At 38.7% G+C, this 16,053-nt stretch overlaps 1 protein-coding gene across 3 annotated transcripts in view; it reads left to right on the top strand.

The window, feature by feature from the left end:
* rsph1 (radial spoke head component 1) overlaps positions 1–16,053 on the top strand; it is a 31,289-nt gene continuing 15,236 nt past the window's right edge. Inside the window, exons 1-3 of one of the 3 annotated variants that reach the window (XM_066707097.1) lie at positions 4–156; positions 8,183–8,428; positions 9,662–9,775. In XM_066707097.1, the coding sequence (XP_066563194.1) occupies positions 8,372–8,428; positions 9,662–9,775 (171 nt within the window). In that variant the 5' untranslated portion in view covers positions 4–156; positions 8,183–8,371. Of the gene's footprint in view, positions 157–8,182; positions 8,429–9,661; positions 9,776–16,053 lie in introns of all 3 variants that reach the window. The other 2 variants (XM_066707098.1, XM_066707100.1) reach the window with 2 other exon arrangements.

The following is a 16,053-nucleotide window of genomic DNA, read 5'->3' as shown; positions in this document are numbered from 1 at the left end:
AATGAACGGCATGCCCTGCCAGCACAATGTTGTATGTTAGCTGGGTGATTACTGTGTAGAAGTAAATCGTCTTGAGGTCGTGTCTGCTGTTGATGATATAAAATGTCAGATGTGGGATCCGACGAATTTGAAGAAGAGCAAGGACACTACCTCGGGGTTAGTCATACATTATTTGTATATCATTGTATATCCAGATTTTGAAAACGTCTAACTAAATATCAAAAAGAAAAAACTTATTTAAAAAAAATTGGTTGCTTTTACATTATCAAATACTATAGTCAAAAAAACTTTATTTAGTTGTGGAGAACAAACAAGTTTTAAGTAATTCAGCGTTAAGAAATTGTATTGTTTTATACTATTATTTATTTATTATTTATTTATTTATTGGCAGGGCTTATCCAGGGCTAGTTTGTAAATGTAAGTAATTCGATTTACTTAAGTCGCGTTATGCCTGTATGACATGGTTTCACTATCACCGGACCTGTAGGAGTCTTAGTAAGATTCGAATTTTACCCAAAATTACGAAAATTGGTTTGTGTGATTGTCATTCGTTTCGGAACGGTTCATGAACGAATATGGTACTCCCAGTGATTACTCGCCAGGGGTCGCGTTTGGTCATAAACAGGAATTTGTTCGAAAATTACATCCATGGGCTCAAAACCATAAATACTGATCAAATGTTCAATGCAAAAAGGGTGATGCAGACTATGGACGTGTTGTTTCATTCACCAGATGCCCCTCCACAGCGAGCCTCTGTGAATACGGAACTGTAATTAAGTTATATAGTAGGGATTTTTATTATTATTATTGTTTTTTTTTTTTTAAGAAGTTCTGTTATCAAAATACGTGCATGTCAATATTGGACATAAAGTAAAAAAAAAAAAAAATCTAATGATTGTACAGTGGAATAAATACAAAATGCAAAACTGTAGATTTCATATTTTGAACATTGTAATACATTTTACTTATTGGTGCTAACAAATACATTTTTCTGGAAGCTCAGATGTGAAATGCAAAAAAGCAATTCCTATTATGGATAATGCACAGGAATGTTCATCTTCTGGCATTTTGCATGTTTGCATCTTCAGCCTTTTCATCATAGGCAGGCAAGTGATGCAGTTTACTGAAAATCTATATTTGGAACACCTGAGATTTTTCTCCTCCTCTCAGCCACTTCAGTTTAAGGCATGCTGCTTGGTTTTCCTCTCTTTTTTGGTTTACCCAACCAACACAAGGAATGTGCCACCTCAGTCTTGAAGCTGAAGAGAGATAACTGCAGTTTGCAGCTGACACAACAGTCATCACTGGCATGGCAATACAATAGCCAAGCATTGATGCAGCACAGGTCCATCTGGTGAAAGAAAATGTGCAGGTAGTATACTTCTTTTAGTGCACTATTGTTTGATACAGTGCAAGGAGGGAATCCAACAAATCTACCCACCCATGAAATGTTGTAAAGTCTCTATCTAATGTAAAGGCTTACATCTAGCCTACTCTCTGCTTTGTCTGTGATTGACTGGATATAGCAAATGTGAATGTGCTCAGAATGTGTTCAGATCTGTTGTCCTGCCATTTCACAAGCTTCAGCTCAACATCGTCTGCACCTGCAATCTTCTCCATAAATGAGCCTCCTCCTTCTTTCTTTAATTGCACGTCTGTTGGCATTTTATTGTTCAGGACTCAGTTTAGGCCTGACTGTTTACAGTTTCCAAATCAGGGCTGCAAAACCATTTCTAAAAGAAGAACTGGTAGTCGTATGAAAATATTTCCACTAGCAACAACAGTGCAAATTGGCTGTGAGGTCTGTCTGCCTGTATACAATTCTAAATTGTACACTATGCCATTAGCACCAGCAAGACAAAACATCTTGTAACTCCACTTTGGCTTCATAGGGTTGTACTGCTTGAGGCTACTTTTGCCCTTGAAAGGAATGACCTGGGTGTGTAAAGAAAAACTTATTTCCTTGGGATCTCATTCAGTTTTCCTCAAATTTGTTCAAACTCCTTGAATGTGCCCTTGTACAATTTTAATGATCTAGCATAGTGGTTCTCAAACCTGTCCTGGAGTACCACCTACCCATAGCTCACAATTTTTCAATTGAACCCTTAATTTAACTAATAATTTCCTAAATCAGAGCCTTTTAATTATTTTTAACTGTTGGGGTTTACGATAAGTAAAATTGTATAAGGAAATTATTCAGCAATTTAGCACAACACATGCTCTGAATACACTGGAAGACCACAAAACTTGGAGTTTGATGAGACTGACATTAACATGTATGCTTAAGAACAGCAACTACATGTCAAAAAATAAAATAGAAAAGTTTTAGTTTAGAGAGATATTGCTCAGTCATAAGATTCATTGTCTCTCATGTAACAGCTCAAAAAGTTCAAAAGTAAAATTAATGACTGGGCAGGAGACGATTGATATGATCACCTTCAATTAAGTCCATGACCTCTGGAGAAATGCTGTAGATATCCCTTACTGCTTGATTGAAGTGGTGAGGCATTTCCCTTCAGTTTGACAAGGATGTTGGAAACTGGGCAGAAACTGAGGTCTTTCCTCACAGGTTTAGTTTGAAAATGGGGGTTTAGGATCATGGGGACCCATTCCACTTTCACATAATTTCCTTCTGCATCTACAGAGATTGCGTTTGCTAATCACCATCAGTAGCTCCAAAGGACTTTTTCTCTCTGGGTTGGCAGAAACATGTTATTTTGCCTTTGAATCAATTATATCCTTACTGATCAGCTGGACTGAAACACTGGCACATTGGCTCTTGACCACTGTCTGTGGTACAGGCTGTTTTCCAGAGGAATCACCTGGTGGATTTTGAGTTTGGCTGAAAGAGGTTTAAGAACATAAGAACATAAGAAAGTTTACAAACGAGAGGAGGCCATTCGACCCATCGTGCTCGTTTGGTGTTCATTAATATCTAAGTGATACAAGGATCCTATCCAGTCTATTTTTAAATGTTAAATTTTAAATGTTCCCAAACTTTCAGCTTCTACCACATCGCTGGGTAGTTTATTCCAGATTTTGACTACTCTCTGTGTAAAGGAGTGTCTCCTGTTTTCCATTTTGAATGCCTTGAAGCCCAATTTCCATTTGTGTCCCGGGGTGTGTGTGTCCCTGCTGATCTGGAAAAGCTCCTCTGGTTTGATGTGGTCGATGCCTTTCATGATTTTGAAGACTTGGATCAAGTCCCCACATAGTCTCCTCTGTTCCAGGGTGAAAAGGTTCAGTTCCCTCAGTCTCTCCGAGTATGACTTTCTCTTCAGATCTGGAATAAGTCTGGTTGCTCTCTCCTGAACTGCCTCTAAAGCAGCAATATCCTTCTTAAAGTGTGGTGCCCAGAACTGTACACAGTATTCCAGATGAGGTCTAACTAGTGTATCGTACAGTCTTAACATTACTTCCCTTGTTTTAAATTCTACACTTTTGACAATATACCCTAGTATTCTGTTTGCCTTTTTTATTGCTTCCCCACATTGCTTGAATGGAGAAAGTGAGGAGTCCACATAGACTCCTAGGTCTTTCTCATGCGTTACTTCATCTAGATCTGTACCTCCCATAGTGTAATTATAGTGGACATTTTTGTTACCTGCATATATTACCTTGCAGTTTAGGGCATGGCTGGAAGAGGAGGCTTTCATACTTCTAAATTCCATTCTCTTCAACTTTATAAAGTTGAACATTTTAGAGGCTGTTTGACACTTTGTCCAAAAAAGCCTTGCCATCTGCAATGTTGTTGCCATGTAGTGCCATGGTGTCAACAGCTCTTTTCACTGTCCCCCCAATTCCATCAGGGGCTCCCTCTCTGTGAGAAGTTGGAAAGGAGTTGCTCTTTTGAACACTATTTGTAGTGGAACAAGCGTAAGAAGTGAGAAGTTTTTCTTGTTCTTGTATTGTCTGCTCTAAATAAGACCAGATTGCTGCTGCATTTGTCTTTTTGACTGTGTGACAGTACAAAATCCCGATTTCTCTGTGTTAGTGTAGTAAACTCTGTGGAGGTTGTATTGTGGAAAAGTTTGCCCAAAATGAGATGCTTGGATGTCTGAATAGTATTTGCATTTCCATTCCACCAGTAAGTTGATATGCACAACAACTGTATTCTTTCTGCAGGTTTGCACCAAATTACGATATTCCTTAGACTGGCATCAAACTAAGCATGCGTGGGTTGTGGTTTAATTTCTCAACTTTTCCTCATACAGTCTCAGAGTGGCTGCCATCATGTGCCACCTTTTTGATTACTTTTTCCATGCCATCAGGGGATGACTCTGCTAACCTCTCCCACTGGTGCCATTGAACTTGGATGTCCTGAGATTAAGGTGGCAGACTTGTTTTTTTTTCTCATGCACCGTTCACAGTGTCCGAAGGAGGCGTGCCTCATTGGCAGGGGAACAGCACACGAAATAAAAACTGTAGACTAATTGGTAGTTTGTCCCTCTGTGCCAGGCATACTCTGATTACGTTCTTAGGCACCGGCGTGTGCACGTCATGGAAATATATACCTAATGCTGATATACTGGCTTGCACCTTGGTCTGGTTGTTAATAAAAGGTTACCTCCTGTTCTCCAATACAAGTGCCTCCACTCGAGTCAATCTACATGGTGTCAGAAGGAAAATATGTATTTAATATAGTTAGATGCGTTGAAGTTCGTTCTAACTTATTAGCTATTTGCGACAACAAGCCATCCATTTCAGCATAGCAGCTCACAGACGAGAGGGAGAGGAGAATGGCTGATGGATTTCAGCGACCAGAGCCTTTGATCTTCTTTGGTAATATAGCAGAAAATTGGCGGATATTCAAGCAGGAATATGACATCTTTATCGCCGCAGCACACAGTGACAAATCAGATAAAATTAAAGCCTGGTAAGAACATAAGAACAAACGAGAGGAGGCCATTCAACCCATTCTGCTTGTTTGGTGTCCATTAATAACTAAGTGATCCAAGGATACTATCCATTCTATTTTAAAATGTTCCCAAATTTCCAGCTTCCACCACATCGCTGAGGAGATTGTTCCAGATTGTGACAACTCTCTCTGTGAAGAAGTGTCTCCTGTTTTCCATCTTGAATGTCTTGAAGGGCAATTTCCATTTGTGTCCCCGGGTGCATGCTTCCCTGCTGATCTGGAAAAGCTCCTCTGGTTTGAAGTGGTCAATGCCTATCATGATTTTGAAGACTTGAATCAAGTCCCCACATAGTCTCCTCTGTTCCAGGGTGAAAAGGTACAGTTCCCTCAGTCTCTCCGAGTAGGACATTTCCTTCAAACCTGGAATAAGTCTGGTTGCTCTCCTCTGAACTGCCTCTAGAGCAGTTTTATTGCTTCCCCACATTCTTTGGATGGAGAAAGTGAGGTGTCCACGTAGACTCCTAGGTCTTTCTCATGCGTTACTTCATCTAGTTCTATTCCTCCGATAGTGTAATTAAAGTGGACATTATTGTTACCTGCATGTAATACCTTGCACTTGTCCACACTGAATTTCATCTGCCAGGTGCCCACAACTGAATATTATCTAAGTCCCTTTGAATAACCTGTGCTGCCGAGATTGTATCTGCTGAGCCACCTACTTTAGTATCATCTGCAAATTTGACAAGTTTGCTAACTATCCCAGAGTCCAGATCATTAATATAGTTTAGAAAAAGCAAAGGCCCTAGTACTGATCCCTGTGGAACTCCACTAACAACCTCACTCCAGTTAGAAGCAGCTCCTCTTATCAACTCCCTGTTTCCTATATATCAACCAGTTCATAATCCATCTACTTACATTACCCTGAATGCCTACAGCTTTCAATTTGAGGATCAGTCTTTGGTGTGGAACCTTATCAAAAGCTTTTTGAAAATCTAAGTATAGCATATCATATGTTTTCACATGATCTACAGCTGCAAAAAATTCTAATAAATTAGTAAGACATGATCTGCCTCTTCTAAACCCATGTTGACTATCTCCAAGAATATGGTTTTCATTAAGATGCTCCTCTATTTTCTGTCTAATAATTTTTTGCAACATTTTACAAGTAATGGAGGGTGAGACTGATTGGCCTGTAATTTCCTGGCTCAGTTTTGTCCCCTTTCTTGTGGATTGGTTTGACATTTGCCATCTTCCAGCCAGTCCAGTTGGCACATTTGAGTTAGCGGCCTATAAATAATTTCCCTAATTTCTTTAAGTACTATTGGACATATACCATCTGGCCCAGATGATGTGTTTGTTTTTAATTCTGCTAGTCCCTTTAGTACCTCCTCCTCATTTATCCTCATCTCTCTTAGGATTTGACTGGACTGGTTGTTAACCTGTGGCCTCTGTTTTTTCTTTTGTAAAAACCTCTGTGTAATACTCATTTAGAAAATTTGTCACATCTTGTTCGATTACTATACTTCAGTTTTTGCCCTTTATCTGTTTCACTTCCTCCTTTATTGACCTCTTACTGTTGTAGTATCGAAAAAAGCTCTTAACATTAGTTTTAGCTCCAAGAGCTATGTTTCTTTCTATTTCCCTCTTTGCTTTCCTGATCCCTTTTCTAAGATCTCTTTGTATTTTGTTTAATCTCTATCCCTTTTGTATGCGCTATACAACATTTTCTTTCTCTTGACATTTTTTTGCATACTTTTTGCATACCTCTATTAAACCATTTTGGTCAATGTTTTTTACCTCTACTAAGTTCCGCCTCATACCTTCAAGGTTTGCTTTTCTAAAATTGTAGACCATTGTTTTAGACTTGCTCCTTGTTTTTTGAAAGAATGCCTCAATCCTAACAATATTGTGATCACAGTTTGCCATTGGTTCTCTAAGTAGTGTCCCTCTGACTCTATCTTGGTCATTTGAAAAGTCAATGCATGCACTCTCCCTGGTTGGTTCCCTGACAAATTGAGTTAGAAAGCAGTCATTTACCATCTCAACCATTTCTATTTCTGTTTCTGTAGTCCCGACTGGGCTTTCCCAGGAAATTGAAATCCCCCATTATAACAGCCACAACCTTGCTACATGCAACATCTTTTTGAATGTTGTAATCCAGAATTGGGTGGTCTGTAACACACTCCTACCACTAATCCTCCATATCATTTATTCTTGTTATAGTATTAGTAGTAGTAAAAAAAAAAAAAAAAAAGTAACATGTTCAAGAATTGGCTTTTACTTCTGGAAGAGTGGCGTTATAGTACACTGCATAGTCAACAAACGCCTACTCTCTCAATGCCAGTCAATTGCCACCACACCCTACACATCATAGTAATAATTTCCTTCACTATTTCCTCTTCACTATTATCTGGAGAGATACTACAGATTTTATTTCTTCCGTAAAACATAGACAGTGTATGGACACATTCTTAACTTAAAAAGCATATTGGGAGCTAATTTCCCTTACTTTATTAAATTTTTCTTAAGATTTGCAGTGATGATTGCAGGTAGAATACATAAAATACAACAACCATGCCATATTTAAAAGAGAAACCATTAAGTGGTCTGCATCTAAGCTCTTCACATTCTCCAAATAACAAGATATTAAAACAAAAACTATAAAGCTACACTGCTCAAATACTGAAAAAACAAACAACCATTAGTAATATGTATAAATTATCTGCAATCTGGCTTCTGCACAACTCACTCCACTGAGACTGCTCTCCTGACAGTCACTGACTCCCTCAGCTGTGCTCGGGCAGCCTCCCTCTCCTCAGTCCTCATCCTCCTCGATCTTTCTGCAGCATTTGACACCGTCGATCATTCCATCCTCCTCTCCTGCCTCGCTGACCTAGGAATCTCTGGGACTGCTCTCACCTGGTTCTCCTCCTTCCTCAGTGACCGGTCCTAACAAGTGACATGGCGAGGTTCCTCATCCACCCCCTAACCTCTCCTCACAGGCGCTCCCCAAGGCTCCATCCTGGGCACCACCCTGTTCTCTCTCTACACTCGCTCCCTGGGCCCCCTCATCGCATCCCATGGTTTCTCATACTATATTTACGCAGATGATGCCCAGATCTTCCTGTCTTTTCCCTCATCTGACACTCTCATCCCCTCTCACATCTCTTCCTTCTTGTCTCCTATCTCTGCCTGGATGTACTCACACCACCTCAAGCTCAACCTCTCCAAATCTGATTTCCTTTTCCCCCCTTTTCCTCACTTTCTGCTGACCTCTCAATCTCCTTGGAATCTATGACACTCTCTCCCTCTTCTTCCGCTAAGAACCTAGGACTCACCCTCGAGCATGCGCTCTCCTACACTCAGCACGTCACCATGCTGACACGCATCTGCAGATTCTTCCTGAGCAACATACACCGAATCCGACCCTTCCTCACCAACTACTCGACTCAGCTGCTCGTCCAGTCCCTGGTCCTCTCCCGCCTGGACTAATGCAACACCCTCCTGGCCGGCATGTCTGCAACTACTACCCGCCCACTCCAGCTCATCCAGAACTTTGCTGCTCGCCTGGTATTATTTCTGCCCTGATTCGCACACACTACTCCACTGCTCCACTCCCTCCACTGGCTCCCGATACCGGCACACATTCAGTTCAAGACACTGACCCTCACCTACCACTGTCTCGACCAGACTGCACTGAGTTACCTGCAGACCCTCGTCTCTCCATACATCCCCTCCAGACTGCTGTGGTCATCCGGTGCCAGAAAACTAACCCTGCCTCCTCTCCACTCCCCTTCCTCCAGAGCCCGCTCCTTTTCATTTCTGGCCCCTAAGTGGTGGAACGACCTTCCCACTGAAGTCAAAACAGCACAGTCCCTGACCTCCTTCCGGCGATTACTCAAGACACATCTTTTTAGACTCTACTTGTAATTTACTAAATTACTATCCTGTAAGATTGCACTTATACAACGTTTTGTCATACTCTTGCCTTTGCATTACTAGTACTTGTATTGTTTATTTTGATTTCACCTATGCTCCCTCTCCCTTAACTCTTAACTTTGACTTAACATCTTGTCTGCGCTTATCAGCTTTTACAATCTTGGATGTAAGACCTTATATATTGCTTACTGTATATCTCGTATACACTTGTGTAAATTCTGAATTTGTAAAATGTATTATGCCATGAATTGCACTGTATTATTGCACTTTGTATTGCTCTTATATTTTGTAAATCAGCCTGGACAAGGGCATCTGCTAAGAAATAAATAATAATAATAATAATAATAATAATAATAATAATAATAATAATAATAATAATAATAATAATAATAATAATTGTCTATCAAGTAATTCAGTTTACCATCAGCATTGTCATTTCTCTATGACGCAGACAGCTGCAAAAGTTTTCCAGTGAATCTGGGAGATTTCAGAATTAACTGTAAACCTGAAAATAGCATTCAGTGGGTAGAAATCGTGTTAAACACAAAAATCCAAAACACTAATTATATCAGACTCCTTGATTGAAAGGTAGTTTAAACAAAGGTTGCTCAAATCACTACATATTTAATTGCAAAGTCAGACAGTGTGGACATTTATGACTTATTCTTTCACAAATATAAAATCCAAAATGATATATTAAAATTGTTAATTTGTTGCAATTATTATAAAGCAGTTGTTAATCTTGATCATTTACAATGTCTTTATGTTCAGATTAATTCGGTGGCTTGAGGGGAGTTTTTTGGACTCAAAATCAGACACTTTACTTATGTTCTCCTCCTTCATTGTCTTTATTATCTTTACAAGGAATATGAAGGGGACCGCAATGCAGCTGATGAGAGACATGGCATAGGGAAAGCTGTTTTGCCTAATGGGGATACCTTTCAAGGACAATATGAAAATGGAAAAAGGAATGGACAGGTATCAAAGTTAAACATTTAAAGCACAGATATCTGGGGAAGTTGTAAAGTTAGATGTTATGTATTGTAAGTATTTTTTTAAGCAGTAGCTAAGTAACACAGACAATCGATTGTAAATACATTTCAGAATGACCAACTAAGTCTTTAACCTTTGTTGAAATATACCATGATCAAAGTAAATGTAGATTACCCACTTGTCACTTTTGTAATTCAACACATTAATTTATAAAAGCATATTTTCATATAGGCTTTTGAGTAGTTCTATGAAAATAGTTTATATATTTATTTTATGAAAAGGCAGAAAACAATTTATGAATCTAAAATACTCCATTCATATAGACCACATGGTTTCCACTGAATAGACAACCACAAATATAACATACACAGCTCCCCTAAATTAATCCTGGTTACTCAGACTTGTGTTGGTCAACACTAATAAATCTGAAAAATGTTTTATTCTGATATACATTTTAAACAAGTGCATCTAAACCTATTTTGTAATTGGCATTCAAATGATAGAATATTACAAAAATAAATGGAATTAATCTAGGTAATGTCCCTTAATCCCTTCTTCTTCTCATTATTATTAGTAGCAGTAGTAGTGTAATGACTGTCCCTAAAGAGGAGCTGTCATAAATGTCTGGCTACAGATTAAGCACTAGACAATAAAAGAGTAGTGTGGAAGTTTCCACTACCTTTGTTTACCCAGGAAAGTCTGCTGGGGAAAACGAGTTACAAATAATATCTATTCAAAACCACTGTTAAACATGTTAAAACATGTTAAAATAGCAAAAAAAAAAAAAAAAAAGCTAAATTTAATTAAGAGAAAATATCAATACATGCAAGTAGCTGTGAGGAGGGGAAGGGAAACCAGCTCATTAAATAACCAAATAGAACAATAACAAAACAATCCCAACACAGTGCACACATAAGCCACTTTAATACAAAATAACACAATATATTGAACGACAAACACCAATAAGTATTCACAACGCAAGTAGAATCAATATATAAATCCAATTAATACTGTAAAAAGAGAATATTGTAGTGTTAGCTAACTGTATTCAACAGCTACATAAACCAACACATAATAAGCGTGAGCAGGGGGTTCATACAACAGATTTATTCTTACCACAGGATTCACACTTCCTTGAAGTGCTTAAAGTACATGAAGGGTCACAGAAATGTAAGTACTAGAATACCTGGAACCCCCCCTTTTCTGATTAATTGCTTGAAAAGTCCTTGAATATAAATTTATGCAATATGTTAATGCAATGTCCCCCACGTTCTGATTGTCAGATTGTTAAGTAAAATACTGTAATTGTTCAATCTCTCTAGGGTCGGTAGGAGATTGTAAGGCGTGCATGGTGCGCAGGTTTACTTAAATGGATGGATTTGATTAATACTTAATTTGCAAATTATTTTTAAAAACGATGGAAGCATATAGAGGTCTTAATTCAATTGATAATGCAAAATGAAACATAATTTTGCAATCCCACAATTGCATAATTATGTTCCATTTATGCAAGCATTATTTGGGACACAATTAAAATGAAAATGCAATAATCCCATTTGCATTTTCATATACTAATACACACATCAGCTGACAACATTTAAATGTTAATGCAAAAGCCATTTGCATTTTTAAAAACTTCCACCTTATGGTGGGCTTTAAATGATAATGTATTTGGTGAAAATAGAAAAACAGCACACCTCATTGCAAATACATGTCCTAGCTCTTATGCCATTTTCCGGACAAAATGAAAATGTATTGTCAAATGCTACTGCAAATACATGATCAAAAACTGCTATTACAAATACATAATCATGCTCTACCGACCTCTAACTATCGATCTCTGAACACGTTTTCACAGGACTGAAGCGCTACCATTGACCTCTGTTCACTGTTCTCTACTCTGTGGTCTCTGTTCACGAGAGAAGCACTCGATTTCAAGTATAAGTATTGATGCAGACCTGGAAAACAGACAACTCTGGGATTTACGATTATTTTGAATGTTACGCTCGCTTCATTTATTAAAAAAAAAAAATGAATACATATGATGACACTATTAACCGTAATCACTTTAAATGGAAGTGAAATTAGAAGAGGAAACCTATTAGAACATAAGAAAGTTTACAAATGAGAGGAGGCCATTCGACCCATCATGCTGATTTGGTGTCAATTAATAACTAATTGATCCAAGGATCCTATCCAGTTTATTTTTAAATGTTCCCAAATTTTCAGCTTCAACCACATCGCTGGGGAGTTTGTTTCAGATTGTAACAACTCTCTGTGTGAAGAAGTGTCTCCTGTTTTCCATCTTAAATGCCTTGAAGCCCAATTTCCATTTGTGTCCCCAGGTCTGTGTGTCCCTGCTGATCTGGAAAAGCTCCTTTGGTTTGATGTGGTTGATTCCTTTCATGATTTTGAAGACTTGAATCAAGTCCCCACATAGCCTCCTCTGTTCCAGGGTGAAAAGGTTCAGTTCCCTCAGTCTCTCTGAGTAGGACATTCTCTTCAAACCTGGAATAAGTCTGGTTGCTCTCCTCTGAACTGCCTCTAGAGCAGCGATATCTTTCTTGAAGTGCGGAGCCCAGAACTGTACACAGTATTCCGGGTGAGGTCTAACTAGTGCATTGTACAGTGTTAACATTACTTCACCTCCGTGAAGTTGGCACCCCATGTGTTCAGAATATGAATACAAATAAATGCATTCCTTTGTGCTGCATTTGTGCTGGTTTGTGCCGCAAAAACGATTATTATTATTATTATTATTATTATTATTATTATTATTATTATTATTAATAGTAATAATAATCTTTAATGATAGCCTAGCCTATCCGATCACATTTCCAAAGCTTTGGAGCCCAAAATAGCGCTCCGTCCAATCATAACAATACTAAGTACTAAAACAAACTAAAATAGCCTACAATTATAAAAAATCTGATCAGTATTTGAAAAAAATCGGAAAAACAAATCCCCAAATGTATTTTGCAGTTAGTTGTTATGGAAATGTGGTGAAGCTTATAGCGCTGAACAACCTGATAGACACCTTTTCCAATGTCTCCCATCAGAAATTGGTTTATTTTCTATTGCAGCAACAAGTTATTAAGCACAGCTTTATATTTTATATACATATATATACATATAAAAACACTAGTATTGACAAATTATTTTTCACCACGGTGAGGGCGTGAAACCACAGTGAGGGGGTATACCATTTACTACAACAGCACTATTTCTAATTACAGTAGTGTAATATGTGTCCTTGTGCCTTAATTGGAAAGGAAGTAGTAATTGTTGGTAGATGACTTGTACTGTAGAGTTATAAAGCCGTCTAAATGAAAACATGTTCTATTTAACTTCATAGTTTCTTTATTGAACCCAAAGAACAAGTTAGTAACTGAGACTTAAATTTTTACTAGATGCCAAGAGTGCCAGCCTGTGACAAGGATGGTATCATAAAAGTAATCTTTGCTGCTAGGGATGAAGTTGTCAAGGGCCAGAGCATAACATGTCCTTCTGACAAAGTGTGGGCTGAACTAAGTCAGCAACTTAAAGGAAAAATGTCAACAAAGAACTTTTGTCAAGGCAAACAGACACAATATATGGTAAGTCCTTTGGCATACATCATGATACTCAAATACAAGAAATAAATGAGGACAGTGACAGATCTGATGAAGTTGATGTTTATTCCTCAGTGCAGTGCAGGCAGAAGACCTATGACATTAACTTTGAACTCTTACTTTTGAACAATGGACAAAAATCTGGCACGAGAAGGTTGTGTAAAACAACAAAATTGTACCCTCACATCAAAGGCAATACAGTGAGGGAAAAAAGTATTTGATCCCCTGCTGATTTTGTACGTTTGCCCATTGACAAATAAATTATCAATCTATAATTTTATTGGTAGGTGTATTTTAACAGTGAGAGACAGAATAACAACAAAAAAATCCAGAAAAACGTTATAAATTGACTTGCATGTTAATGAGGGAAATAAGTATTTGATCCCCTATCAATCAGCAAGACTTCTGGCTCCCAGGTGTCTTTTATACAGGTAAGGAGCTGAGAATAGGAGCACTCTCTTAAAGGGAGTGCTCCTAATCTCAGATCTTTACCTGTATAAAAGACACCTGTCCACAGAAGCAATCAATCAATCAGATTCCAAACTCTCCACCATGGCCAAGACCAAAGAGTTGTCCAAGGATGTCAGGGACAAGATTGTAGACCTACTCAAGGCTGGAATGGGCTACAAGACCATCGCCAAGCAGCTTGGTAAGAAGGTGACAACAGTTGGTGCGATTATTCGCAAATGGAAGAAACACAAAATAACTGTCAGTCTCCCTCAGTCTGGGGCTCCATGCAAGATCTCACCTCGTGGAGTTTCAATGATCATGAGAACGGTGAGGAATCAGCCCAGAACTACACGGGAGGATCTTGTTAATGATCTCAAGGCAGCTGGGACCATAGTCACCAAGAAAACAATTGGTAACACACTACGCCGTGAAGGACTGAAATCCTGCAGCACCCGCAAGGTCTTCCTGCTCAAGAAAGCACATGTACAGGCCCATCTGAAGTTTGCCAATGAACATCTGAATGATTCAGAGGAGAACTGGGTGAAAGTGTTGTGGTCAGATGAGACCAAAATCGAGCTCTTTGGCATCAACTCAACTCGCCGTGTTTGGAGGAGGAGGAATGCTGCCTATGACCCCAAGAACACCATCCCCACCATCAAACATGGAGGTGGAAACATTATGCTTTGGGGGTGTTTTTCTGCTAAGGGGACAGGACAGCTGCACCGCATCAAAGGGACAATGGATGGGGCCATGTACCGTCAAATCTTGGGTAAGAACCTCCTTCCCTCAGCCAGGGCATTGAAAATGGTTCGTGGATGGGTATTCCAGCATGACAGTGACCCAAAACACACAGCCAAGGCAACAAAGGAGTGGCTCAAGAAGAAGCACATTAAGGTCCTGTAGTGGCCTAGCCACTTTAATCCCATAGAAAATCTGTGGAGGAAGCTGAAGGTTCGAGTTGCCAAACGTCAGCCTCGAGACCTTAATGACTTGGAGAGGATCTGCAAAGAGGAGTGGGACAAAATCCCTCCTGAGATGTGTGCAAACCTGGCGGCCAACTACAAGAAACGTCTGACCTCTGTGATTGCCAACAAGGGTTTTGCCACCAAGTACTAAGTCAAAGGGGTCAAATACTTATTTTCCTCATTAACATGCAAATCAATTTATAACTTGAAATGCGTTTTTTCATTTATTCTGATCTCTCTTTTAGGGTTTGACTGGACTGATTTTTAACCTGTGGCATGTTATCCATTTTTTCTTTTGTAAAAACCTCTGTGAAATACTGATTTAGAACAATTGTCACATCTTGTTCGTTTTCCAAGATACTTCCATTTTTGCTCTTTAGCTGTTTCACTTCCTCCTTTATTGACCTCTTGCTGTTGTAGTATTGTAAAAAGCTATTTGCATTAATTTTAGCTCCAAGAGCTATGTTTCTTTTTATTTCCCTCTTTGCTTTCCTGATCCCTTTCTTAAGATCTCTTTGCAGTTCAACATATTCTTTGTATTTAGTTTAATCTCTATCCATGTTGTATGCGCTATACAACATTTTCTTTCTCTTGATATTTTTTTGCATACCTCTATTAAACCATTGTGGCCAATGTTTTTTACCTCTTCTAAGTGCTGCCTCATACCTTCAAGGTTTGCTTTTCTAAAATTGTACACCATTGTTTTAACCTTGCTCCTTGTTTTTTGATAGAATGCCTCAAAGCTAACCATATTGTGATCACAGTTTGCCATTGGTTCTCTAAGTAGTGTCCCTCTGACTCTATCTTGGTCATTTGAAAAAATTATGTCAATGCATGCACCATCTCAACCATTTCTATTTCTGCTTCTGTAGTCCCAACTGGGCTTTCCCTGTCTATGTTTGGGAAATTGAAATCCTCCATAATAACAGCCACATCCTTGCTACATGCAGTCCTGATTACACTATTCAATGCAACATCTTTCTGAATATCTGAAGTGGAGATGCACTGTATAGAGCAACAAGTGTAGGTCCTATAGGGTAATTTCATTTTGCAATATCATTTGAATTAAGTCCTCTATATGCTTCCATATGAAACCTCACAACTCATAAGCTTTTATTGGTTGGTCAGAGCATTGAATGATCTAGCGTGAGTATATGCTAGTAGAACAACAAACTGCATGATAGTTTGATGAGTAGAGAAACTTTCAGTTGTTGATCGTGAGTAAAGTGTGTGAAAT

This window comes from Amia ocellicauda, chromosome 6 (genome assembly GCF_036373705.1).
Source record: "Amia ocellicauda isolate fAmiCal2 chromosome 6, fAmiCal2.hap1, whole genome shotgun sequence".
Classification (NCBI taxonomy): Eukaryota; Metazoa; Chordata; class Actinopteri; order Amiiformes; family Amiidae; genus Amia; species Amia ocellicauda.
This window is presented reverse-complemented; position numbering and strand designations above follow the sequence as displayed.